This window comes from Enhydra lutris, unplaced genomic scaffold, assembly GCF_002288905.1.
Source record: "Enhydra lutris kenyoni isolate GAN:26980312 unplaced genomic scaffold, ASM228890v2 scaffoldscaffold2, whole genome shotgun sequence".
NCBI classification, from domain to species: domain Eukaryota; kingdom Metazoa; phylum Chordata; class Mammalia; order Carnivora; family Mustelidae; genus Enhydra; species Enhydra lutris.
The window spans coordinates 34,819,689-34,845,118 of record NW_019154086.1 but is presented as its reverse complement, the minus strand read 5'-3'; the positions used below and the strand labels follow the sequence as shown (position 1 = coordinate 34,845,118).

General features: G+C 37.3%; 1 protein-coding gene across 2 annotated transcripts in view; it reads right to left on the bottom strand.

Annotated features, from left to right (window-relative positions):
• LOC111147884 (DEAH-box helicase 36) overlaps positions 1 to 16,314 on the bottom strand; it is a 52,603-nt gene extending 36,289 nt beyond the window's left edge. The window contains exons 1-6 of one of the 2 annotated variants that reach the window (XM_022504151.1): positions 15,969 to 16,314; positions 8,774 to 8,898; positions 7,594 to 7,825; positions 4,452 to 4,490; positions 2,436 to 2,606; positions 390 to 469 (exon numbers count right to left, since the gene is read on the bottom strand). In XM_022504151.1, coding sequence (XP_022359859.1) covers positions 390 to 469; positions 2,436 to 2,606; positions 4,452 to 4,490; positions 7,594 to 7,825; positions 8,774 to 8,898; positions 15,969 to 16,238 — 917 coding nt within the window. In that variant the 5' untranslated portion in view covers positions 16,239 to 16,314. The remainder of the gene's footprint in view (positions 1 to 389; positions 470 to 2,435; positions 2,607 to 4,451; positions 4,491 to 7,593; positions 7,826 to 8,773; positions 8,899 to 15,968) is intronic. The other variant, XM_022504158.1, reaches the window with a different exon arrangement.
• Between the last annotated feature and the right edge of the window lie 9,116 nt (positions 16,315 to 25,430).

The window sequence follows — 25,430 nt, the reverse complement described above, 5'->3', positions numbered from 1 at the left end:
ATATAGAGGAGTGAAGAAGGGGTTAAAGATACCAGAATCAATAGTCAGTCGGGATGGTGGTAGCAAAAGATATGAGACACCAACTCCTTTCGTGTGCAGTGATGGCCTACTGATATACATCCAGGAAAAAGTTATTTCTCTAGCCATTTCATAATGTAAAAGCATTTAAAGTTATTTCTTTAGCTGTTTCATAATGTAAAGCATATTTTAAAAGGCATATTTAAAACTCCTGTTTGGATTTAAAAAGTTGCAAGCTTCCTATACTGTAGTTACTTTAAATGTTAATTTTAATCGTAATCAGCATAACAACAGGGAACATTTTTCTCCTTAATCTCTAACTTCACAGTTTCACTAAAATCTACCTGACACAACAGGTGAATGTTCTTTACCTCTGGAGACGAATCTGGTATCCAGTACTGTTACCATTGCCACAAGATTCTGCCCTTTCTGCAGCCACTCTCTCTGCGACCTTTTAGCAAAATAAAAGACATTTACAAAGAAAATATAATTTCCTTTAGGAAGAACATCTGGAATATCCACAAAATCTGGGATTGTTGAAAAAATGTTCATCAGTTTTTCCGGAGTTAAAAAAACAGAGACAGATACTAGAATCCCAGGGATCTAAAACTGTGTGTTGTTCTTTAAAAGCTCCAGACTACTTGCTTCTTAAATTCACTTTTCACCTCCTCTTATAAAGCCCTCCAAGGCCAAATTCTCTCTCATCATTATTTTCAAAGTGCCTTTCTACAGCGTCATCCTATCTTTCTTTTTGACTTTTTTGACTAAGAGTTAAAATCAGTGAGGCGCCTGGGCCACTCAGTCTTTAAACATCTGCCTTTGGCTCAGGTCAGGATCCCACGGTCATGGGATCAAATCCTGGAGCCGGCTCCCTGCTCAACACGGGGAGCCTGCTTCTCCCTCTCCTACTTTCCTTGCTTGTGTTCCCTCTCTCCATCAAATAAATAAATAAATCTTAAAAAACAAAACAAAACACCCACATTAAAACCATAGTTAAGCTTATAAAACTTGTGTATAATTTGAGTGTAAATACATGTTGATACTTTTCTTTCTCCAGTTTTTTGTTTGTTTCTTCTTAGTAGAGACTGCTGTTGCTTAATTCCTGGTTCTTGGTTGTGTCCTAAAAGTTATGGCGGCCAAAGATGAACTTGGAATTGATGAAATGTTATTATAATCCAATAATAATCCATAATACTGATTTATGTAACTAAAAGTAACAACAGTCACCTTGTGACAGAACACTGATTCATGAGATTAGAAACAGAAAATGGCATAATTAAGAAACAATACTTCAGAAGTAGAACTTTCCAGCCAGTACATCCTGTATTCACAGACTTAAGACCATTATTTCACTTTTTATTACTTACTAAATTGCCCATTTGAGTATTAACAGAGCTTGGAAAAATAAATAAAAAGTAACCTAGTTAGCATATCTTCCTACTGTCAATATATATGGTAATGCTGTATTAATGAAAATGATAATATTAACTTACTTAAATCTAGCTTTATAATTGTATTATAACAAAAGTGGTTTTTCACTGTTCTGTGATTTTATGTATTTCCTAGGAATATGACTGTACCAAAGATTGTTACTGTACTTCTTTAAACAGTATTTCTTAGAAATCAGCTTAAAATGCATACTGTATTTCCTCCAAAATACTGCCTTAATTGGTAATGCAGCTCCTAACCAGATTCTGTATTAAATGACTTAGCGATAATAGACTATCATGTAACTAAACACAACCATAAATTCTTATAATCGAAATTTACATATAAAATTACATCAACACTGAAATAAACTTACTATACACATCAAATGCTGTCAGAAACCCAAACATCTTTAAAGAACATATAACCCATACATTTAACTAGGTCATCTAACTGAACAAACAAACAAACAAAACTGCTGTTTGCCCTAAACATGTACTTACAACTATTAATAGGATAAATCTAAAACAATGCCCTTTTTTTTAAATGATAATTCCCTCTTATTGAACAACTGCATTAAAAACTTAAAAATGCAGTTAAAATACTGCAAGGCTTCCAGTGTACTTACTGAAAAAACAGAACCAAAAATAATACTGAATCAATGAAGGAGTAAAATTTAAAGCATCTATATGGATGGACACTTTTCGCAGCTTATAACCCTATAAAAATTTATCAGCTTTTTCTTCTTCTGGTTTTATACTAAAATTTGCCTGCATTTATACTTAAACTTGCACACCTATTATCAGTAATTATCAGTAACAGGTCATTTGAGCTTTTGGTGTTTACTACCAAATATCTGCTGTCATAGGAACATATCCTAAACCCAATTAAGAAGTCACTACAAATGTTCAAAATCCGTTTATTTCGAGCAAGACTAGGAGAATGGAAAATAAAAAGTGGGGAATTTAAAAAAGTGAGACATTACTTACTGAAATGGCACTAATTCTTCTTGGCTGTGTACAAACTATCCTGCATGCAGATCCTTTCCCTCTTTCAATGTAGTTATCCAAAATGAACTGAGTAACTTGAGTAGTTTTTCCACATCCAGTTTCACCACTTATTACTGTTACTTGATGGTTATCAATCATATTTACCAATTCCTATTTCAAAATGGAAAATAAGTGAAGGATATCATGTGGTAACTAAGTCCAAAAAATTAATAATCACAATTCTATCAAAACTGAAGGTAACTGCTTTTAACAATCATATTAGGGGCACCTAGATGGCTCAGTGGGTTAAAGCCGCTGCCTTTGGCTCAGGTCATGATCCCAGGGTCCTGGAATCAAGCCCTACACTGGGCTCTCTGCTCAGCAGGGAGCCTGCTTCCACCTCTCTCTCTCTCTCTCTGCCTGCCTCTCTGCCTAACTTGTGTCTCTGCCTGTCAAATAAAAAAAATCTTTAAAAATATATATTTTAATGCTTTTGTTAAAGTTTTATTAAATGCAATGCTGGCAGTTTGGGTATTGGATCCACCTGTTTTTCAAAAGAATAACAGCACCAAATTATAAAAAGAAAGCAAGGCACTGTTAAGAAAAACACACCACCACCACCAGCACCACCAAAAAAAAAAAAAAAAAAAAAAAAAAAAAAGAAGAAGAAGAAAACACACTAACAAGAACAAGAGACAACAGGTAAGTTTTATGCATAAGAATGAACACTGATTAAAAAGAATGCTGATTTGTAAGGCTACTGAGTACAAGACAAATCCCAATACCTAAATAACACTAAGGACATTAAAGTTATATCACAACCCATACAATATGGCTCTACATTCAGAAAAAGTTTGGTACACTGTCTTAAAGAGAACAAGAAAGAGTGTAATTTATCTTAAGATTATTTCCTTTCAGTTAATTACAATAAAGTTTTTAAATACCTAAATCAAATTGGTAAACTTCAATTACCTGGAAAACCTCACATTTGGTAAAGATCTTTTTTCTTAAAAATTACAAACACTAATATTTTAATAGTAATATTCACTGTATTAATAAAACCATCCTACTACTTCAAAGAGGTATTAGAGGTGACTTTTATCTACAAAAGTTTAATCAAAAATCCCAATTTTGTCCATCTACTCTAACACAATATATGTATCAGAATAAGTTCCAAGACTGAACACTGAAATTATAGCTTGTAAATACAGAGAAGCAATATGGGACTTATTCACTCAACAAGTATTAACTGGGGGTTGAGAGAGTGAGTATCAGGCACTGTACCAAGTCAAGTAATACAGAGTGAACACTGTCCTCAAGAACTTAAAATGGCCTAGGAAGGAAAGACACACTATGGCAGGTCGTAGTTAAGTGCTATGAAAACCAGTATCAAAACAAAGCAAAGCTGAGAGAACAGAGCAGGATGGGGAACTATATTATTCTCAGGTGACTGTATAATAAAGCATAATAAATTAAATCACTATTTTCAGTAGTGCCTCAATATTAATTAAAACGTTTGTTCTCAAAGTAAGAGCAAGGGTATTTATCCAAAGTAACATATATAAAAATTCTGTTTTTGGAGTTCTAAAGATTTCAGTTATAGACAGAAATGAGAAAACTTAAGGAAAACTGTTTCATGATCATTTTTTTTTCTTTTGGGCCTTCAAAAATTCAAGACTAAAATGAACTTTCAATAATACCCTTTGAGGGGGCACCTGTGGCTCAGTCATCAGGCATCATCTACCTTCGGCTTGGGTTGTGCCCCAGGGTTCTGGGTTCGAGCCCCACATCGGGCTCCCTGTTGGGTGGGAAGCCTGCTTCTCCCTCTCCCACTCCCCATGCTTGTGTTCCCTTTCTCACTGTGTCTCTCTCTGTCAAATAAATAAAATCTTAAAAAAAAAAAAAAAAATACCCTTTAGGGGAAGGTCCATTTACATTTTTTCTTGATATATAGATTTTAAAAAATTATATTTAAGTATTTTGCAAATCAAATTAAATACTGTACATTCATTTTACCTTTTGCATTCCATATGAAGGCAGCTTTTCCCTGAAATGCTGAGAATTAAAAAAAACTATTTTTAATTTTCACAAAAGAAATGTAATCAAATTATAATCATGGTAATCAGAATATATCATAAATATACTAGAATTCCAAAATATTTTTATTACCTTACAGCTTATGTCAAGTACCAAGACCTAAAAAAGAATTTTTATAAAAAGGACTAACGTACTTAGCAATCCTTTATTTTTGAAACACTGAAAAAGAGAATTCTATTACAGTCAACAGAAGGGAGATACTTTCTTAAGTGGCAGTAAAATGAAATCTCATCTGTCACCGAACAGTATTCTTATAATCCCCAAGTTACTCTTACTATTTTTTATTTTACATATTCATCTTAGATTTGTTTTCCATATCACAGTCATTTTCCCACCCATCAATCCACCATTTAATAATCCACTAGGCACTGGAGCAGATTATTGCTGGGTACTGGCTTTTGAGAATAAAAGAAAATTTAAAATAAGTAATATCTGAAACCGGAAAATCTGGTACTGCCATTTAAGAACTGTGATCTTAAGTCAAACTTGGATCCTGAATCCCTCAAAAGTTTTATCTCATAGGGTTGCTACGAAATCCGCATGAAAAACCTTTATAAAAAAAACCAAGTAGGGGCGCCTGGGTGGCTCAGTGGGTTAAAGCCTCTGCCTTCGGCTCAGGTCATGATCCTAGGGTCCTGGGATCGAGCCCACATCGGGCTCTCTGCTTGGCCAGGAGCCTGCTTCCCTTCCTCTCTCTTTGCCTGTCTCTCTGCCTACTTGTGATCTCTGTCTGTCAAATAAATAAATTAAAAAAAAAAAAAAAAAAAAGCAAGTAGCAGTTTCTGACACATAAAAGCTACTTAACAAATTTTTGGGTGAATTACAACTGGAATACTAGAGAGGAAATGATTAATTTCTTTATCTTTATTTGATAATGTTTTTCTAATTTTGAAAACTTTTATGGAATCTTAAACCTACACTACACAAAAATGACATACACTTAGGAGTGCTCTGGTTTACAATAACCTACATACATGAAAAAAACTTCAGTGGTATAAAAAAATAAACCACAGCTTTAAACAAACTCCCTTTATTGTAAAGGGAAAAAAAATACATAAAACTAGAACTGTCCTATTGCCATCATATTTTTTCCAAATTTTTATTTCTTGAAACACCGTTATTTTTTACCTACTTGTCAAAATAGGAGACTAAAAAAATCCCCCACTATTTTCTATTGAGCTATAATTGACATTTAACATTGTATTACTTTCAAGTGTACCAACATAAAGATTCAACATCTTTGTGTGCTGTGAAATGATTACCACAATAAGTCTAGTTAATATCCATCACCACATATTTACCATTTTTTCCCTCTTCAGAGGAGAACTTTTAAGATCTAAGCAACTTTCAAATATACAGTGCAGCATTATTAACTATAGTTATCATGCTTGACATGGTCAATCAGGTAATTCTTATCAGTACCATAAAAAGGGTCAATACAATGACTTAAATGAATTCTAGCAATCTGAAATAACAAGTTGCCACAATTTTCTCAGTAATTTTTTAATTATATTTAAATTATTTAAAACATTTACTGATTTCTAAAAGTACTTCATGTACTCAAATGTAACCATCTCAATATATAAGTATATATAAGCTAACACATTAAACTTGAAACTAGCAGTAATCACTTTTGCTTTTTAAATATGTAATGCTGATGAAGACAGTTAAAACCCAGTATTCTTTCTCAAGATAGACAAACCGAATTTCTAATTTCCTAATTTTGGGCTGTAACCCGGAGAAAACAGAGAATGAGATCACACGCTGTCTGAGGGCAGGAAATGTCTTAATTTTCAGAAAACAGAGCACAATGACAGGCATTTAGCAAGTGGTAAATTAATGTTTATTATATGAATGATACCAAAAAAAACATGGCATATTACCAAAAAGGATTAAAAAGTTGAGCTCTTAAACACATCTGAATTTTAAACCTGATTCTTTTACTAGTCGTGCAACTGTAGATAGGCCATTTAACATAAGATTCTTTTTCCTCCTCTATATAACAGATGTGCAACCTCTTACACAGAGCTTTTGGGAGATTTAAATGATGTAGCACAAGTGAAGTGTCTGCAAGTGTCAAGCCAGTAAGAAGATCAACTAGTATTATGTTGGGCGCATTTCTTCTCCTAAGTTGCTTTGAATTAGATCACTCATCTTCAGAATCTGAGTTCTGTCCTCCATACAAACCAGACAGTAGCTAACTCTCCTTCTTCTTAAGCCTATAAAAGAAGTTCTTCTCTTAACCACAACATTCTGAAATAATTCAACTTGAAATCTCCTGCCTTCGAATCTTTTTTTTACTAAATGGGCATCAAAGGGCTACAGCATTCTAGCCCTGGACAACCTCACCTCACCTGTTCTAATCAGGATATCCAACTTGATCATCAGCGACAGTCAACAGATCCTTTCTTTCCCACAGAAGATGTGATATTCTGGCTTTCTCACCAAGGGCAGTAGATATGTGCATATTAAAAGTATGGCCCTCAAAATTCCGTCAGTATTTTCTCTTAAAATACATGTGAACATTTTATTACATCTATCTCTAGAATATCCACAAAGCATAAATCTTATGTTTTAATAGGAAGGGATCTTAAAATATCTTGCCTAGCATGGAAAGAACATACTGAAAAACTCAGGAGAATTCCTGCTCTTGTCATAGTCCTATCCTCAAATGTTAAGCATAAGCACATCATAACTTCGGGGATTTAATTTCATCATCTGTCAAAGGAAGGAGTTGGATAAAATGGTCTAGAAACCTTATAATTCTAACCACCTTGTTTCTTATGATATCTCACTAAACTGGCCTAGAAAAGTTAAACTAATTCCTTCTTCTCACTATATAAGGTCCTGTAGATGAGACAGGCTACCTTAGTTTATACTGTACCGCAACTACATTTCCACTGCTCTTCTCTAGTATACAAGAAAGAATTCCCACAGGGGATGGTCTACTGAAATACCACTGATCTATACCATGCAGTACCTCTAAACATAAATCTATTTTTATCCAATGGGAGAAGAAATGACAAATAAAAACTTTTTCCACATCTTGCTTTTCCATTACCTGCATTTCGATATACCGGAGGTCACTTTTTTTCTTTTGTAAATCTTCCAACAGTTGTTGGTCTAAAGTTACATCTGGTTCATTTTCTTGCAAGAGATATTCAGAATCTCGGTCAATATATTTGTCCCTGATTCTAAATGCTCTCTTTTCTTGACTTATCAATTTCTTTTCCTGGTTTTCAAGTTTCTTCTCTGAGTTGGGTTTGTTCTCAGTAGGAGATTCAGTACCATATCTATTTTGACAAAATAAAAAAATGATAAAAGGCTAAATGAAGAGCCACTCAAACCCTGAAAACAAAATAATATGCTATTTATTTCAAAATCACCAGCTTCTATTTTTTCTTAGATCAATAAAGAAAATGGATTCTTATAATGAATTCAAGATTTCCCTCCCTGAAAATAGGTATTACCAGATTAAGTTATTCCTTGTCACAGTTAAAATAAAATGAAGTTCACACAATAGCCATCCCTCCACCATTGCAAAAACTTACAGTATTTTTTTCAGATTTTCTGAACTTTATTTCACAACTTCATCTTCCTCCTGCCACCCTTCTGAGTGCTATAAATGGGATGCTATATTACACAGTTCCAGAAAAACCTCTACTAATTTTTCCTCCAAATGAGAAAAACTCCTGTGATCATCATAAAACAGCAAGAATTTAACTTCTTCCAGATCTCTCTCACAGGATAATTTTGGAAATACAAGATGAGTAGGAAAACAGTAAATAGTAACTTAATAAATCTCATATCCAAATAGACTATTCTTACCATTTAGCTTTTTGTGTAATGATTATGTTGTTCAATCTCTCACCAAATAAGCTCAGTCTACATAAGAAAAAAAAAACTTACTTCAAAGTTAAATTACACTTACTGAAGAGCCTAAAGATGTCATTTTTATTATCATTCCTTCCCTAGCCAATGCTATTAAGAAATGTTACTATGACGGGGCGCCTGGGTGGCTCAGTGGGTTAAAGCCTCTGCCTTCGGCTCAGGTCATGATCTCAGGCTCCTAGGATTGAGTCCCATAACGGGCTCTCTGCTGAGCAGGGAGCCTGCTCCCCCGCCTCTCTGCCTGCTTCTCTGCCTACTTGTGATCTCTGTCTGTCAAATAAATAAATAAAATCTTAAAAAAAAAAAAATGTTACTATGTCCACTCTGTCAAATAACATGTTTTGTTTTACCCGTGATCTTCAGGAGCAAACCAGGAGATCTGTGCTTCTGAGTCTTTACCATTCTTTGCCTGGACTGAATGCAGCAGCTGCACAATCTGTTCTTCTCGCCGTTCATCCATGTGTACTACAGCTCTCTATTTTGTGCAAAGCAAAAAGTATCCTGATCAACGTTAGAAAACACATGCAAAATTACTTAGTAACAAAAAAGTAAATGTCCAACAAATGTATATAAAATTTAAATTACCCAACACTTGCCCTCTAGTCCAATTTCACTTCATAAACCTAATGTTAAGATCTTTGCATATATCCTTCTAAACTTTTTCTGCCACATATCTATAAAATTACCTCTAATATGACTGGCAAAAAAAGTACATTTATTTCCCTTACTAAAACTTTGGTTCCTTTATCTTCTAACCTCTCACATACTGATTATTATCAGTTTTCCCCTATTTTAAATTTTCAGAGATACTCACAATTAAAGTTTTTAAAACACAAATGTATTTTGCAGGGGGGGAGCTGAGTTGAAAACTGGAATTATTTTGGTTGCAATGAGCATTTTAAAGTTCTTACACTAAAAGGATAAATATTTGAGGGAAGCACTGTAGAGAACAGTGAGTCAGAGCCATTATTTATACAGAAGAAAAGGCTAATAAATGCTAAATCCATACACAAAAAAGGGTGAATATATGGAGAAGAAGGCTGAGCTGAGACGAATAAAACTTATCAACACTCATGCAGGTAATGCCCGATGCAGGTGGCTATGATGCAGTTGCTTCAAAGAATGAGAATAAAACAAACCAAAAAAACACCAGAGAAGATAGAAGTTACACTGTAGACAGTAAGAACAAGAATTTCTAAAACTGCTCTTTTATCATTGCACATTATAATTAGTTGAATTTAAACCCAGTAGTTAAGACAGGAGAGATTTTTCTTTAAGTATGCAAACAGGAAAGATAATCAAGGTATTAAATGGAAAAAAAAAAAAGCTGCAGAAAATATATGCAGCAGGATCTTATTTCCATTATTATTAAAATAGATTATTGACTTTACATTCTACATTTTTGCAGTATTTCTTCCAGATATATTTCTGACACATGGCAGAGCTACGGTGAAGTTTGCCAAATGGATGAATGACTGAATTTATCTTTTACAATGAGCATGTGTGATTTCTGTGTTAAAACCATTTTTCTCTTTAAAGAAATACACAGAAAGAATACTCTTCAGGGAATTCCAGAAGACTTCTTCAACTTACTAAAGAGTTTACAGACGTAGTAAATAGGGCCGCCTGTACTCCAATGTTCATAGCAGCAATGGCCACAGTTGCTAAACTGTGGAAAGCGCCAAAATGCCCTTCAACAGACGAATGGATAAAGAAGATACGGTCCATATATACAATGGAGTATTATGCCTCCATCAGAAAGGATTAATACCCAACTTTTGTATCAACATGGACGGGACTGGAGGAGATTATGCTGTGTGAAATTTGTCAAGCAGAGAAAGCCAATTATCATATGGTTTCACTTGTGGAGCGTAAGGAATAACACAGAGGGCATTGGGTGAAGGAGAGAAGTGAGCTCGGGGGAAGTTGGAAGGGGAGACGAACCATGAAAGACGGTGGACTCTGAGAAACAAACTGAGGGTTTTGGGGTGGGGGTGGGGGTTGGGAGGGCCTGGTGGCAGGTTTTAAGAAGGGCATGTATTGCATGGAGCACTGGGTGTGGTGCATAAACAGTGAATCTTGGAACACGGAAAAAATAAAATTAAATTAAAAAAAAAAAAAGTTTACAAAAAGCATCATTATCATACAATTGAAAGTCCAATCTAGTAAAACTCTGGCTGATAAGAAAGGTTTACAAAATTACAGGTTGCAACAAAATCTGTTTATAGACAGGTACTAAAGCCCTCTCATTTTTTTTTAACCTTACAGCATGAAATCTTTTTAAATGGTTTCTGTATCAGACTAACGATTCTCTTCTTCATAGCATAGGATATACTCCACAAGGGCTAGGAGCTTGTATCTGGTTTCTCCTAGATTCTGCCCCATGCATCTTTTTTTTTTTTAAACCTCTGATGATTTTAATCTGTAATCATCTGTTGTAAAAACAAAAAACAAAAAAATAAACAACAAAAAACAATAACAACAACAACAAAAACCATTACTGTCAGTACACCAGAACCTAAGAGTGGCTCTGGGGACTTCCAACATAGAGGATCATTATTAGAACATTTCGTCCTATATTTTAAATTCTGTAATGCCTTCAGCACTTGTTAACATTCATTGCTCTGTGTACCTACACCAGATGGCTATCAAGTTAAGCTTTTTCTTGGCAGTTAGAATCTACAGTAACACTTTAATGATTACAGACTATACTGGAAGGAAGCCTCAGGACATAAAGTCATTATCAAGCAAAGTCACCTTAAGGCCCAAAGGCACAGTTTCTTCCATTCACTTTCAAAATGAGAAAGGTAAGATCAAGCATTTTTTAATCTGAGGAACAATTTCTTTCCAACTGAAATTCATGCTATATCAATACTTCAACCAACCAAAACTTTACATATTGAAGTTCTTACCTCTATTAGCAGAATAAAAGTTCTCCCTACCTTGCTATACGAAATTTAGGTATTCACAAAAAGGGAGGATGATTAAAAAATGAAACAGCCCCTGAAAACACAATTTATACTTTCTGGAAGTTATTTTTAACGTGGTTCTTCCCACAATGTGGTTCCAGAGGCTCTGGGCAGCTGAGAATTTAGGAGTACCAAAATTCCAAACCTGGATCTAGCCTGTCCTCCCCCCACCCCGCCGGAGGCACATGAACAAGAATATAGCCACCCCACTACCATCTGGCATTTACCTCCACTGCTCCACAGAAAGGGCTCTCATCAAGGTTACCAATGACCTTGTTGCTAAATCCAATAGACATTCTGAGCTCTTATGGAACCTCTCTGTAACATTTGCCACTCTTCACTACTTTTCCTTTTTTATATACTCTTTGCTCCTTCAACACTGCTCCTGGATTCCAAAACAACACCCATCTTACTTTCCTCTTCGCTGGCTGTTTCTTCCTAGGTAAGAATCTAAGAAATTTCTCTTACTCCACCCCTTAAATTTTCCTGTTCCAGTGATGCACAAGCTAGAAACACTGACACCATTTGGGTGTCTGTAAGGAAAACAGAATCTCTGGCTCCACCCCAGTACCACATTTTAACAAGGTACCAGTTGATTCCTCAGCACATTCAAGTTTGAAAACAATGGCCTACAGAATTTAGGCTTGCACCCACTTCTCATCTTCTCTGGTCACTTCCTACTATCCACAGGACTACAAACTGCCAGTCTAGATTTCTTTAGGCATTAGAATCAGATGGGCTTCTACCTCCCCGAAATCCTCGTGCTTTTTTCCCCCATGGATTTTATTTATTTTAGAGCAAGAGAGCATGCACATGTGTGCACACGGTTGGGGGGACTCAGACTGAGCTCATGACCTGAGCCAAAATCAAGAGTCTGACGCTACGAGGCACTACGTAGGCACTGCCAAATCCTCACTTTTTGAATTATAACAGAATCAAACTCCATCCTTAAGCTGAGTTCATCAGCTTCCTCCATCAAGCCTGTTCCTTATATAATCATCAACACGTGATTTATTAATACTTGCTTTCCCCTTGCCTCCAGATAAAAGCAGTTTTGAATCTACTTCTTAAATCACTTTTTAAATCACAATTTTTTAAAAAAAGATTTTATTTATTTGACAGAGAGAGATCACAAGTAGGCAGAGAGGCAGGCAGAGAGAGAAGGGGAAGCAGGCTCCCTGCTCCCTCCCTCCCGAATCCAAGCCCGATTCAGGGCTTGATCCCAGGACCCTGAGATCATGACCTGGGCAGAAGGCAGAGACTTAACCCCCTGAGCCACCCAGGCACCCCTCTTAAATCACTTTAATCTGTCCCTTTTGCTCCATCTCCACTCCCAATGTCCTAATTCAAGCTATCATTTCTCACTTTAGTTACTGCAAAGGCTACAAAACTGGTTCCCTGTCCCAGGATTGCCTCTTTTCAACTCAATTTCTATATTGCTGCCAGAATGAACTTAAGCACAAATTCAATCACTTAATTTTTTGCTTCAAATGATTTAATTGCTTACAGGAGTTCTTAGGGAAAGTCAATAAATTTCAAGGCTCGCCTTATTTTTCTAGCCCTAGGCTTTTCAAATTGCTGCTTATAAAATTGAAGGATCATGACCAATATTAATAAAAGAGAAAGCAAAAAAGGTACCAACAACACACCCAGAGCAATATACAGATAAATTAAGTATTATTTTATGATACTTTTTGTTCAATTATACATAGGTGTGTACTGGGTGCAAATTAACATATATTCCTTTATGTGGGAAGTGGTCAACAAGTTTGAAAGCCACTGCTCTACCTTCATCTCATCACACTAAACACCCTATGCCCTATTCTTTCAGTTCCTTGAGTCCTCCTAACCTCTAAATTGTGGCACCTGCTGCTACCTCTGCCTGAAAATCCCTTTCCAAATCCCCCAAATCCAAACACATACACATTTTGCTATCATTCAGCTTTCAGCTTATGGGTTACTTCCTCTGGAAAACCTGGAATCTTCTTAGTTTGAGTTTGGTGACAGCCCATATTCTCATTATAATACTGTAACATTGTACTCTATCCCTCTTGTAACCCCTAACATATCACAATTTCTGTAAGATAGTGACTACTGTCTACTAACATAGTGCTTAAGATAGTGTCTCAGATATTTCAGATACTCAACTAAAAAAAAAAAAAAAGTTGAAAGAAAAAGAGCACATTGTTAGAATGCAATAACTTGGTAAACAGGAATTACGTGAAAAGTAATTAAAGCTAAGGGAGATGACTGGGAAGCAATCACAAATGGCTGAACGTGGTCCAAAAAAAAAAAAAAAAAAAAAAAAAAAAAGATAAACCAATCATTGAAAACGGTCATATTTAGATTGAGAAGATGGAGATGAATTTCAGAGAGAATGGTATGGGACCTGTAATAAAAAACAAAAACAGAAGTGTATTTACAAAAGCTGTAATTACATCGTATTGGGGACATGGGCTCAGTACACTGAAGGAAACCTGGTATACTGAAACTATGTTACCAAGATTTCCTGTAAAATATGTTAGGATGCAATGTAAATGTATTCAACTCAGACAGAAGTGATCTGGCTTCCAATCCCAAGTTGTGAGCTAGAGAATGAGATGACTTAATTTTTGCTTTTGAAAGCACCATGAGTGGTTCTATAAAGAACAGACTTAGTGGAAAGCAGGAGTGGAAGCTAGAAGACTCGTTAGGAGGCCAAGAACACTGAACAAGATAGTGGCGTGATTTGTGGGTTAACTGCTGCGGAGACAAGTGGTTGGATTTGGAATATATTAAGAAAGCAGAGCAGACAGATGTGCTGAAATGAAAGAAATATCAAAGATAATTTCCGTTTTTGCCTTGAAACATTTACCAAAATAAAGTTTGGAAAGAGGACAGAAATCCAGAGTTCCCTTCACAAGGATCCATCATGCAACTAGCTTCAGATGGAAATAATAATGAACAGTTTTTCCTGATTAAACTTTTCACCTGTTTAGATCTTATTTTCCCAGCATCATTATTTCTTCAGATCCCTATGGCAACATGCATAACACCTTGTGGGAAACAGGGGCTAAATAAAATAAAGAGTAACTTTCTAGTTACCCCATACATCCTTTTATAGCAATCAGCCTGTATTATTCTTCCAATTTTAAGATGACTTAGATAGGCTTCCCTCCGTTTAAAAAAAAGTTTGTTCAATGAACAACTTTGGGCTGATGTGTGTGTGTGTATTAAAAGAGAAGAATGTGATAAGGTGTGAAGATAAATGAATAACGCCAAAAAACACTTCGATGAAAAGACAAGGATAAAGAACAAATAAAGAAATAAAATGATTTAGAAACAAAAGCCTAAATAAAGGTTTAATTACACACATTCTTTATCTAATATGAAGGATTTTTTTTTAAAGATTTTATTTATTTATTTGACAGAGATCACAAGTAGGCAGAGTGGCAGGCAAAGAGAGAGAGGGGGAAGCAGGCTCCCCACTGAGCAGAGAGCCCAGTGCGGGGCTGGATCCCAGGACTCCGGGACCATGACCTGAGCTGAAGGCAGAGGCTTTAACCCACTGAGCCATCCAGGTGTCCCTGAAGGATGTTTTTAAAGAAGTTACTAGGGTGCCTGGGTGGCTCAGTTGGTTAAGCAACTGCCTTCAGCTCAGGTCATGATCCAGGAGTCTCAGGATCTAGTCCCTCCCCGGGCTCCCTGCTTAGCAGGGACTCTCTTCTCTCCTCTTGCCCTCTCTCTCTCTCTCAAATAAATAAGATCTTAAAAAAAAAAAAAAGTTACTAAAAAGATGCCTCAGACTTACAGTAAAAAAACTTCTGTTTAACAAAAACAAAACGCAATTAAAAAAAATTGAAGTTCGCACCAAATGAACTTTGATGCGTCCCTTATTACAGATCTTCAAGATATAAATCAAATGGGCAATCACAACCTGAAGAGACTAAATCAAATCATTTTTCTGAAATTTCTTCTGTTTCCAGGATCCTAAGTTTCATTCTCAAAGAGGAGCTGCCAATCAACAGAACTCTCCCCAGCCAACATAAAAAAAAAAAAAAAACAAAAAAAACACAACAAAACAGCAAACCACAAACCTGTAAGTTTATGATCATTTTAATACTAAAAATGAAAGCTAGACTATTCAGAACGACCTATATTCAGAAGAGTGCTTGACAGCTTTTATTCTGCGCAAACCTGTATGTTACAAAGAAGGCCGCTGTTTTCGAGCTCTTCAGGCAAGAGTGGCCATAATTTTTCTAACAGAAAGGGTGACCAAGGATACTATGACACGGACATCCTAATAAAGTTAACTTCGGAAAGGACCTGAACTTACTAAGTTTTGTTCACCGTTCTCACATCCTTAAAGAAAAATACACTTTCACGTTGCATAAATCTAAATGCTGAGCATGGCTAACGAAAAACGACAAAATATCCGCTAACGCAAGTTTGAGCAGAATACCTTTGCACACTTTTCACTTCACAAAGCACATGAACCAGCTAAGAAACAAACAAAAAGCAAGGAAAAGGTTAGGGGCGGCGAAGGTGGAAAAAGTGCCCCGTCTCATCCCTCTCCACTATCAAGTCTCAGATTTACCTCCTGCCTCTCCGCCTCCTTGTTCTTCTGTCCCTGTTTCTTTGCATACCACAAGCCGATTTCGCGGCCTTTCAGGTGCCCAGGATGTCGGCCTCGTCCGCCTCGACCACCACCTCCTCCTCCGCCGCCGCCGCCGCCGCCGCCGCCTCCGGAGCCTCGGTTCCCTCCATGGCCTCCTCCATGGCCCGCCCCATAACTTCCTCCATAGCCCCCGCCGGAGTTGCGGGGTCCACCATCCCGGCCCCAGTTCTGATGGTAATCATAGCTCATTGTCCCAGCGGACTACAACTCGTGAGAACCCGCAACCGCTAGAAATGGCGCCCGGGCCCGGAAGCGGGTGTACATCCACTTCCGTTTTGCTTCCGGCGCCCAGCGCGAGAGGGAGGGCCGTTTGAGCGTCACAGCAGCTGCTTCCGGTGACGTCGCAGGCGGCGCCGTCGGTGGTCCGGAAAGTGGCTCAGGTGAAGTCCTCTTTGACGTGTCTTCTGTTGTCTGCCTTTGTACCTGTGGACGGAAATCGAGCAAAGCCTCGCAGGTTTCCTTTACCTACGCCCAACATGTGAGGCAATGGGTTTTGGTTTTTACTTTCTTATTACCCGTAGTGAAATCCGAAGTTTGCTTCCAATTAGGGTCTGGAAAATAGACATCTATTGACACAATAAAAGAACCTGAGGATGGAGGCATTTTTTCCTAAAAGCCTCAAAAGAAATGAGTTCATTTTTTTTTTTTTTTGGTAGCTGCGTCTTGAAAATAGCTTCACACCTGTTTCAAATAAGTACAAACTGTCCCTTCCTCTCTTAAAGGATTATCATTTATTGCTTTTATCCAACAGCGTAACAAGGAGCATGGCTGGCAAAAATAAAAAAATGCTCTTAGGCGGGGCACCTGGGTGGCTCAGTGGGTTAAAGCCTCTGCCTTTGGCTCAGGTCATGATCCTGGGGTCCTGGGATCGAGCCCCAGCATCCTCTCTCTGCTCAGCAGGGAGCCTGCTTCCTCCTCTCTCTCTGCCTACTCTCTCTGTCAAATAAATAAAATCTTAAAAAAAAAAAAGGTCTTAGGCAATTTAAACAAAGGCAGTTGAAGAATCATATATGTTCATGTGAAGCCATTTATTGTTAAATGACCAGGCCACTTAGTGTTTAGCAAAGCTGTTTTTGAATAAATCAAATGACTGGGCCACACAGGCCTGGATGTCACCAGAGGACCTCCAGTTCATTTACATATTTTAACTGATTTAAAGGTGCTGGCCTCAGCTTTCATTTGCTTACAGTCTTGGAAAGGCAAAAGAAATTACTGTGCGATGAGGTTCAGACTACACCTCTGTGGCATAAAAATTATTTTGAGCAAAGGCATTTGAGTTTCTGAAATATTTCAGCTGCCTAGAAGCAGAACCCCCCAAAGGAGTTCAAAAGAACTCAATTGTCATAAATCCCTTCCCCTGGGAGAGAAACTGACAAAATTGAGTCATTACTGGAGACTAGAAATCAGCATCACTCCTAAGCAGGAATTGTCACAAGACTATTATATATTCCGTTAGTTCTCATAAGAGCCCATTTTTTCCTTCCTAGAAGCTGCTTTCCCATGAGTATCTTTTGCCTCCTCCCCTTCCCCTATTAAGATAGTATGTAAGCCCTAAGTTCTAAACTTCTCCTTGAATTACATTTTTATATGTAGTCCCACCCATTTGTGATTAAATCTGTCTCTTCTCTTGCTAATCTGTCTTTCATTCTTTTAATTTTCAGGCCCCCAGGATAAACCTAAGAGAGTAGAGGAAAAGATTTTCTTTCCCAGCAGGCATTAGATGTTACAGCAAAATAATTTAATTTTAGAATCAGGTAAGTCCTTTCTAAAGAATGAGAGGTTAAGCAGTGACTTTTGAGATAAGTAGACTTTAGCCAGACTAATGGGGAGTAGAGAGATTGTTACAGGTGGAGGAAACAATGTGTGTGAAGAGAGATGATAAAATGTTGGAGAGTGAGCCACCTGCGTGGCTCAGTTGGTTAAGCATCTGTTTTCAGTTCAGGTCATGATCTCAGGATCCTAGGATCTAATCCCATATTGGGCTCCCTACTCAGCAGAGAGTCTGCTTCTCCCTCTTCTTCTGTCTGTCCCCCCGTTTGTGTTCTCTCTCTCTCACTCTTGCTCTCTCTCTCAAATAAATAAAATCTTTAAAATATATATATTGAGAGTGAGAAAAGTCTACCCTTAAACTTTAAGATTGTTGGAGAAGACCAAAGAAGTAGAAAGGAGCGTAATCATGGAGGACCTTATATGCCACATAGAGAACAATATTAAACTTTAAGGTGAGTGGTTATTTTTGGCTGCTTTGAAGAAAAAGGAATGGCGGAGGCAAGAATGGATAAGCAGAGGCTAGTTAAAAGGCTATGATTTAGGGGAGGCAAGATGGAATATGAAAAGGACTAGAATTAAAAGATATTGGGAGATTAAAAAAAAAGAGATATTGGGAGATTTAAAAAATCTCAGATTTGATGATTCACTGGATGTGGACAATTAGAGGAAAGGGTCAGATAACTCATGAGATTAAGATTTGAATGACTACCAAATAAAGAGATACCATATCCTGAGATGAAAAATACAGGATGAGGAGGTTTTGTTTTTTGTTTTTTGTTTTTGAATGGGGGAACAGTTGAGTTAATGCATTTAAATAATACATGTGGAGGTGCCTGGGTGGCTCAGCTAAGCGTCTTCCTTCAGCTTAGGTCATGATCCCAGAATCCTGGGATCAAGCCCCATGTCGGGCTCCCTGCTCAGTGGGGAGTCTGCTCCTCCCTCTGCCCCTTACCCAGCTTCTCTTCTCTTCTCTCTCTCTCTCTCTTTCTCTCGTGTGTGCACTCTCTCTAATAAATAAATAAAATCTTTAAAAATTTTTATATAATACATGGTGGAATTTGAGGAACCCATGAAACATAGAAATTGAGATGTCTAGAAAGTGGTTGGTTACATGAGTTAAAAACACAGAGAGAGCAGACTGAGATACATTTTGGTAGTCCTTGGCAAATATGATTAAGATTAAGGAATGAATAGTTCCAATAAACGTATTGGAATTTATTGGACATACCTGCAGTGACAAGTATGTGAATTTTCAGTGGGTGAGATTGGGTAGGCATACTGGGGATCGTTGGGGCAAAATATGAAGGAAATAGTGTGGATTGTTGTTAGCTAAGAGAGTTTATGAACTGAATGGGTCTCCTCAAAATTTATATGTTGAAGACCTAACCCCTAGGGTAGGTGCATTTGGAGATGGGGCCTCTAAGGAAACAATTAAATGAGGTCATGAAGTTGGGGCTCTAATCTTAAGTATTAGTGTCCTTATAAGAAAAGATACCAGAGAGCTCATTCTCTCTTTCCTAAGAAGAAAGGCCATGCGTTGTCAAAGACGTCGCCAAGCTAGGAATGGTGCTCTCACCAGGAAACAAATCTGTCAGCACCTTGATCTTGGACTTCCCAGCCTCCAGAACTTTAAAAAAATAAATTTCTGTTGTTTAAGCTGGAATAATACCATAAATGTATGGTACTTATTTATTAATAAATAGCATTTATTTATTAAACCAATAAAGTGGTTTAATAGCGCTGAAACCAGTGGCGTTTTACTGAGGCAGCCTGAACAGACTAATAGGGTAATAAGACTAATAGGGAGTAAGTGGGGAAGAAAACTAGCATTTATTTGTTGCCTAGCATGTTGGCTAGGCAGTTCACATTTGTGGTCAGCAGACTAATGACCCCCATAGATCCACATCCTATCCCTAGAACTGTCACTATGTTAAATTGCATGGCCAAGGGAAATTAAGGTTGCTAATCAGCTGACCTAAAAGTGGGGAGGTTATCCTAGATTATCTAGATGAGCTCTATATAATTAAAAGTGTTCTTCAAAGTAGAAGAAAGAGACAGAAGAGAATTTCATAGTAATGTGATATGAGGACTCAAGCAACTGCTACTAGCTTTGAAGATGGAGGAAGAGGGCCACAAGCAATGGAATGTAGGCAACATCTAGAGCTGGAGAAGGAAATGTAGTCTCCCTTAGAGCCTCCAGAAAGGAACACACCCTACCTACCCCTAGATTTTAGCCTACTGAGGACCCTTACTAAGCGTCTAAACTATAGAATCATAGGGTACTACATTTGTGTTAATTAAGACTGAGTTTCTGGGAATTTGTTATGGCAGCAATGGAAAAGTAATATAATATTCCATATTTCACATAATCCTTATGACAACCCCAGAGAGAGGTAGTATTATCTCTCTTTCCTGCTAAATTCTTTCTTTTCACCTCATGTTTGTTAATCCTAAGCAGAATCTTAGTTATCAACTTAAAATTATTAATTTATCCTGACTTTTTAAAGATTTTTAAAAAATATATTTATAAGATATTATTTATTTATTTGACACAGAGAGAGAGATCACAAGTAGGCAGAGAGGCAGGCAGAGGGGGATGCAGACTCCCTGTTGAGCAGAGAGCCTGATGCGGGGCTCGATCCCAGGACCCTGAGATCCCAGGACCCTGAGATCATGACCTGAGTCAAAGGCAGAGGTTTAACCCACTGAGCCACCCAGATGCCCCTTTTCCTGACTTCTTTAGCATGAAGTAATATGGTATTGCTTGAGGCTATTGCTTTGGGCAGACACTTTAGAGCAAATGTCACTGTAGTAAAAATCTGCCCAAAAGGAAGGTTTTTAAGGAAAGACCACAAAGGTATTAGTGAAAAGAAAAGTAGCAGTTGATACTTTGGGTTTTGTTTTGTTTTCCTTCTTTGCTTGAAATCTGCAAGAATTCTTAGGTTACCTAATGCCCAAAAACAAAAGGAGTGACTGCCTCGTTAGAGTTGCCATTGTTACTCTTGCTGATGCTCTGCTTTATCCTGTGCTCTGGGCAGGCTAGAAAGATGTCTTTCTTAAATGTGCTCTCCACTGAGCATGAGCTTTGATATTTTTACAAACTTCTTGTGTTGTATCACAGACACATCTGCCGCTATTCATAGGACAACTAGAAGTAGGAAAAAGGATGCTAATACTGCAAGTGATATTTACTGAGCGCTTATTATATGTCAGGTACTATGAATAGGCATATTTTTTCCCTATTTTATTATGGTTAGGGTAAGAAAGTCAAGGGATGGAAGGACTAAAAAGAATGAGACCTCCCCAAGGCAACGATCCCACTGTCATTGATATATTTCATGAGGAATAATGTAGTCTTAAAGTTAGAAAAAACTAAGTGTCTGCAGCAGTATTTATTCCTCCTTGCTTTAAAAACTTCCATTTTCAGTCCCTGAAATCTCATTTATCTATTTATCAGAGACACTTTTGTAATACTAAATCAACATATTTTTAGTCCTCGCCCCTATAAGTCATGTTCCCCAGTAGACATTTCACAATTATAACTCCAGAGAGGGGAGAGTGTGAAGTCTGCCTTAAGGAAGATGATATAAAGGAATGAAAACCCCTGATACCTAGGAAGTAAAAAAAAAAAAGAAGGAAGTCTTGGGGCACCTGGGTGGCTCAGTGGGTTAAAGCCTCTGCCTTCAGCTCAGGTCATGATCCCAGGGTTCTGAGATTGAGCCCCACGTTAGGCTCTTTTCTCAGCGGGGAGCCTGCTTCCTCCTCTCTCTCTCTGCCTGCCTCTCTGCCTACTTGTGATCTCTGTCTGTCAAATAAATAAATAAAAATCTAAAAAAAAAAAAAGTTAAAAAAAAGAAGGAAGTCTTACATTATAAGAGAATATGGGTGAAGGTGGAAGGGTGGGAAAGATGTGTTTAAATTTTGACCTCCCTCCTTCATCTCAGCTTTCAACGTATTTCCTGCTTACCACTTTGAAAGCACACCATATTTTGAATATTTTTTAAATCTCTGGTTATAGTTTTTAGTATATCCAGTGTGCTAAAGAGAAAAGTTAATTATTAAATCCCTGCATTCCCCTGGAATTCTGGGAGATTTTACTTTTTCTTTTTCTTTTTTTTTTTTTAAGGTTTTATTTATTTGTCTCAGAGAGAGCAAGCGAGCTAGCGCACAAACAGGCAGAGGCAGAGAGAGAAGCAGGCTTCCTGCCAAGCAAGGAGCCCGATGCGGGACTCGATCCCAGGACCCTGGGATCATGACCTGAGCTGAAAGCAACGGCTTAACCCACTGAGCCACCCAGGCATCCTGAGATTTTACTTTTTCATTATCTCAAATTGATCTGTCCTCCTTTATGCCTATTTTGTCAGCTCCTATCACCAGTTTCCTTGCTTCTCTGACTTTTACGGAATCTTTTAGATGAGTCAGGATTTTGTCCTGGTCTTCATTCTAAAATTGGTAAACACTCCCTGGGGCTAATAATACATTATATGTTTATAAGAAAACAAAAAAATTATTAAAATTGGTAAACACTGAAGTGTCTTTATCTAAGAACACCAAACCTCTGTTCTACCTAGATCCATCAAGGGTATTCTTGAACAAAGAAGAGAATCATATCTTTATCATAGTACGGTTTTCATAGAAGAAGTAGGGTTTCAGAGAAGTTGCAGATTCTTAACCTTCATTTAGTATTTAAAAATTTTATAAATAATGGTATGACTAAAAGTTTTTACAGATAATCTTATCTGCTTGTGCTCTCCTCATCCCTAATCTTTCTAACATCCACTCAAGAATAACAGAGCTCTGGAGAGTTCAAGTGTAGGTCAAATAATGGTAGAGTTAGAATCAGAATCAGAGGTTGAAACTAAGCCTTCTGATTCCTAGCCCAAGGCTCTTCCACTGTACAGCCAAGATAGTTACACACTTGAAAGGTTATAGATTGTGGATATGTCAGTTACAGTCTCTATAGAAAATAGATGGGTGTCTGCCTTCAGCTCAGGTCATGATCCCAGTGTCCTGGGATTGAGTTCGGCATCACACTGGGCTCCCTGCTCAGTGGGGAGCCTGCTTCTCCCTCTCCAGCCTGCTTCTCTCTCTCCAGCTCCCCCATGCTTGTGTTCTCTCTCTTGCTATCTCTGTCAAATAAATAAGTAAAATCTTTGAAAAATGTATATTAAAAAAAAGAAAACAGGGGCACCTGGGTGGCTCAGTGAGTTAAGCCTCTGCCTTCAGCTCAGGTCATGATCTCAGGGTCCTGGGATCAAGCCGCATCAGGCTCTTTGCTCAGCGGGGAGCCTGCTTTTCCCCTCCCCCTCTGCCTACCTCTCTTTCTCTCTTTCTCTCTCTGTCAAATAAATAAATAAAATATTAAAAAAAAAAAAAAGAAAACAGGTAATCTTAAAACAAGGTAATTCAGAGAACATTTGATATATACATGTTAAAAGTATGTACACAAGTACAAAAGATCTTTTAAAGGAACTATAAAAGATTTCATTAAGCTGGAATTAGTAGCAACAGAGATATCATTATTTCTAGACCCAAGGTGAATGAAGAAAGGGAATGAGTACCGGCATCCTGAAAGAAAATGGCATAGAGTCAGCTTTCTGTAAGAAGCAGTGACTGCTGATAAAAGGTAAGATCCAGTCCAAGGTGAAGAGGAATAAATTTCCTGACCTCACTTTCTTCCTTGTCTCTGATCTCTTGCTGGAAGTCCCCATTGTCCAAACCCAGAGAGCATTTGCTTCTGTCTGTTTACATGGTTGGTGCAAGTCAATCTCTTGGTGCAAGAGAGTAGGATGGAGAAGAGTAGAGAAATTTGCAGGAGAAAAGTTAACATAACCAGTGCTCTGGTTCAGAGCATGCTCTGATGCTTTTAGTTATAGTGAACTGTAAATATTTCAATAAAAGGCAAAGATCAATCAGAGAATTTTTCTGTCCCTTTATTATTTTTCAAAAGCAGATATTATCTGTTTTCAGCGTCCTCTTTGAATTTAATTGTCCAAGCATTCAGTGGCTCCAGAGGTACTGCTTTCTTTGTGATTTGGTACTTTACAGTTAGCAGTAGGAGTGGGGTGTCCTCACCTTTAAGCTAAGCTTCTGAAGGCATGACATACTTGTCCCCCTTTTATTACCTTCTTTCAGGGTAAGTCTTGATGACATCGAAGCATAATTTTCTTATTTCACGCAAAATACAGAAAGAGAATATTTTTAAATTCTCTAATAGAAATATGAAAAGCAAATGAAGGACTTTTAGCAGGAAATGTATAAGCATTACCTAGTTTCCTTTTTACTTACTATAGGCATCCTGTGTTTTGGGGGGAAAAACATACAGATTAGGTATAACTTGCTTTACAACTATAGAGTGATTGTGTAGTTTATTGTCCAATTCTGTAAAAGTTAAAGAGAATGCTATTAATTTTTATGCCAGGAAAACAATTGTAAATTGGGACCAGCCCAGGCAAACCAGACATTTTGTCATCGTTAACTATGAATTATTGTCACTGTCTGCTAATTCCATCTGTTTCTTATGAAAGGAAAAAGAAGAAAAAAAATGGATGCCAGGATCCATGTTAAAGATCTTCTTGAGCATCTTGCATAACATACTTTCCCTTGAAAACTACATAATCTCATTAAATTATTGGATTTTTCTCTGTCTACTGTAAACAGATAATCTGGGATTTCAGAGAAAAAATATTATGAATGAGTCCCGAAAAAAAAAAGTTTAACAATGAATTTTCATCTAAATAATGAAAATACAAAGTCTTAAGGCTTCTATGAAGCAAGTAGCTATGTATCTTTACTCCTGTAACCAGGTGACCATGGATTTGTCCAAACCCTAGTATTTTTTGATCCTCACATTTTAAAGCTTCTGGGAATTGTATTTCTGCTGAGTGGCAGAAATAAAATTTGCTTCAGAGATTTTTTTTTTCTTTTTTTCTGGACAAGTTACTCAGTGAGACTATGCGTATGTGAAGGTAAAGATTTTCCTCTAATAAAGTGTTTCAAGATGAAATGAATCCAGGAATCTAAACTGTTCTACATAATATTGCAAAATATCATCATTGTAGTCATTTTGTATTGGGATTTTGACTGTCCAATGCCAAGTCCCTGCTTATTCTAAAAAAAAACCCACAAAACATGTGTTTTTGTATATGTGAATGTTTGCACGTGTGTTCTTTATGTATTTTGAAGTTGAGATCTCAAGACTGTAGGAAAGACATACAGATATGATTTTCTTTGTATTGTAGCTAAAGAAGAGATCATATAAACAAATTGACCTAGGTTTGGAGCAGTATAGTCTGGTCTAGACTCAAGGCCAAATAACTCAAACTTGGGAAAATGTACCATTCTTGGATTATGGTATGCAGTATCTCTGCATCTCATGATACCAGGGAGGGGGCACTATTTATGTTCTATTATAGTATGGTATATTATTGTCTAGTTAGGGTCATAGCATGTGGCAGAGACCGGCTGCTAGCTGTTCACCAAGTTTAGGTGTCTTCTTCCTGTGCACAGATAAATATATCCATCTGTCTCTTTTGAAGTTGAGGATGACTGTATACTGAGATGTCTCCAATATAGCAGAAGCTGCAGTGGCTGAGCCTCTGTTCTTCCAGG